This window comes from Fragaria vesca, linkage group LG6 (assembly GCF_000184155.1).
Source record: "Fragaria vesca subsp. vesca linkage group LG6, FraVesHawaii_1.0, whole genome shotgun sequence".
NCBI lineage: Eukaryota > Viridiplantae > Streptophyta > Magnoliopsida > Rosales > Rosaceae > Fragaria > Fragaria vesca.
Window position 1 is genome coordinate 20,946,555 of NC_020496.1, and position 2,718 is coordinate 20,949,272.

The 2,718-nt window shown below is 39.0% G+C and overlaps 1 protein-coding gene across 1 annotated transcript in view; it reads left to right on the top strand.

Moving 5' to 3' along the window:
* The first annotated feature begins 24 nt into the window (after window positions 1-24).
* The window catches only part of LOC101311501, a 3,647-nt gene continuing 953 nt past the window's right edge, over window positions 25-2,718 (top strand). Inside the window, exon 1 of the mRNA XM_004305566.1 lies at window positions 25-379. Within this exon, the coding sequence (XP_004305614.1) occupies window positions 25-379 (355 nt within the window). The remainder of the gene's footprint in view (window positions 380-2,718) is intronic.

Below are 2,718 nucleotides of genomic sequence, written 5' to 3' on the forward strand. Positions count from 1 at the left end.
GAGAGAGAGAGAGAACGGAGAGACATGGCCAGGAAATGCTCGAATTGCGGCAACATAGGTCACAATTCAAGGACTTGCCCTTCTCCGACGTCGCAGCTGAAACTGAAAGGGGTATCAGACATAGGCCCTATTCTTGATGATGATGATGATCAATTTTCTTCTTCGTCTCCTTTCTCAGCTTCTGAATTTACAAGGAAGATGATGGACTTGACATCTTTACCATCATCAGTTGGCTATTCTTGGACAGAATCTACACGCTTCATTAACAGCTGCACCTTGGCATTTGAGATGGAGAAAATATTACTGGAAAATAATCAAGGTATCGGCCATCAGGAGGACTCTGATCTCCAACCTCCATTAGCCCAACATAGAAACAAAAGTGAGTTCCTACTCCATCTAAACTCAAATTTTGTTGCGATTGCGTCTCTTTTCCCTGCTATATCAGTACTTGTTCTTAACAGTAAAACAAGCAGTTCATTTTTTAAGGATATATATATATATATATATATACTTAGGAATACATTTATGCAAGATCATTGCAATTACACACAAGATTATTGCAATTATCGACAAATAGAATAACTAAGACATTTCGAATTATGTACGTATATTCTAGGGTTTGGAGACTAATCTCTTGGCCCTTTGCTCCGTTTTTCATGCTAGAAGTAATTGATGCAGAACCTTTTGTACCTAAAGTTTTGTTTTATTGATGTTCAATAAATTATAACCTCCTTACAAAGGGTTTTGAGACTAACAGCAACGCCACCCTTAAGGTTAATTAATTGGAACCCGTCGTGCCTAACGTTGTCTGACATCGGGGTTTTCCTTCTCGATCTCTTTGTCTCTTTCATTGATCGAGTTGTGGTTCCGGTCGGTTGTCGACAGATCTATAGCGAGTTCCGGTCAACTTCAGATTCCCTGGTTTGGATCCGGCGAGGAAGCTAGGATGCCTAAACAGTAATTGGTTGGTGTCGGCGACCCTTGTGCTATCGATCGATTAGCGCTTGTTTGGCTGAACATGAAGAAGAAAACTACAGGAGGTAGCCGGGGGTCATTACCATGATTTTACTAATTTTTGTTTTTGGGACCATGCATGGTGTGCTACTGTGCTGGAAGGGTCCAGGTCGGTCTCCGGCTATGCTATCTGACAAGTTGGCAGAGGGTGTAGTGGCTGGTGCTCCTGCTATGCTCTCTCTTGCTTGAGTTTGGGCCTTTGGGATTAGGGTTCAAATTTGCCAACCACTGCTATGTTAGTTATGGTATGACCACCAAATAAACACATCCCCCGTGTATAACAACTTAATCATGGTTAGTGTTTATAAATTAATAATTTATAAATCAATTAAATTAAATTACTCTCTCTCTCCATTGTTCTCTCTCATTTGCCTCTGTTTCTCTCTCACCACCAGGACTCCTAAACTGTCAGCATCCCGACGCCACCCCACCCAACCTCCAAATCTCTTTCTTTTCATTCACCAAAACGTTCCCGATTTCTTTATTTTGATCGGTACGTACCCAAACGTAGATGATAAATCGCTGCTTAGTTTGATTGCAGTTGAGGAGAAGATAGTGAACATCTGGAATTGCAGAAATAAAAGATAGAACATGTGCATCTGGGTTTGCAAAAATAGAGATAGAACATCTGTGTCTTGGACGCCGCCGGCGCCACCGTTAGGAACGTTGAAGAACCTGCCTGGTCGGCGACCGTGGCTGGCGCGAATCCGTTGACGACGAGTGTTTTAACCGGAGGCGCGGCGACGGTGACGAAATTGCTCCAACCACCCTCTGGTAATTAATGGTTTTCTTCTTCTTCTTCTGGACTGCGAGCACAGGTGTTTAAGGCAGCAAGCATGCAGACTCGTTGTTCTAAATTTAATTAAAGAAGAAGAAAAAAAATAATAGAGAATGGATGGAGAAAATGATAACGGATCGATTAAAAAGTGATGGTCTGATGGTAGAACCCGAATTTGGCATTGGCAGGGAAACCAGAGAAGAAGAAAAGGTAAGAGTAGAAAACGAGAGGATCTAGGAGAGTTTTGTTTTAATATTATTATTAATATAATTTTTCTTTTTTCTGATAATTTAAGTTAACTATGGTTAACTCATGGTTATGAATGTATACATGGCATGTGTTTATTGGGTGGTCATACCGTAACCAACATATAATGCTGGTTGGCAAATTTAAACCCTTGGGATTAACCTGATCTTGGATCCATATAAGTACATCTGGTTAATCCTTTTGCCACCCTCACCTAATAATTAATGAATTGAGCTGGCATGTCCCAAGAGCTCTTGGGACTTTTTTAGGAATTAGGTTGATATATTGTTACAAGTACCAATATTCAGATCATGATATTTCTACTGCAGTTGTGGTAACTATCATGAATATAATTGGCTTATTTCAAACGGCTTATGGATAAGGAGTAACAATAGGCAGTATTGACGTGATTCAAAAATTGATATATTTAACAATAATTTTGAAATTTAGGTATCGATTTAACAATGTTACTCCATCAATAATTATTATTTTTTATGTTTTAACAAATTGTAAAATGACACGTGGGCAAAAGAGGAGAGAGAAAATATTTAGCAATTGTTTTTTTCTTTTTTTTTTGAATGGAGCAATTGCTTTAGTTATGCATAGATCATTGACAAATTTGTCAATTTCATTTAGCAATTATCAGATGGAAAATGATTATTAGCCTTAATAAGGCCTAA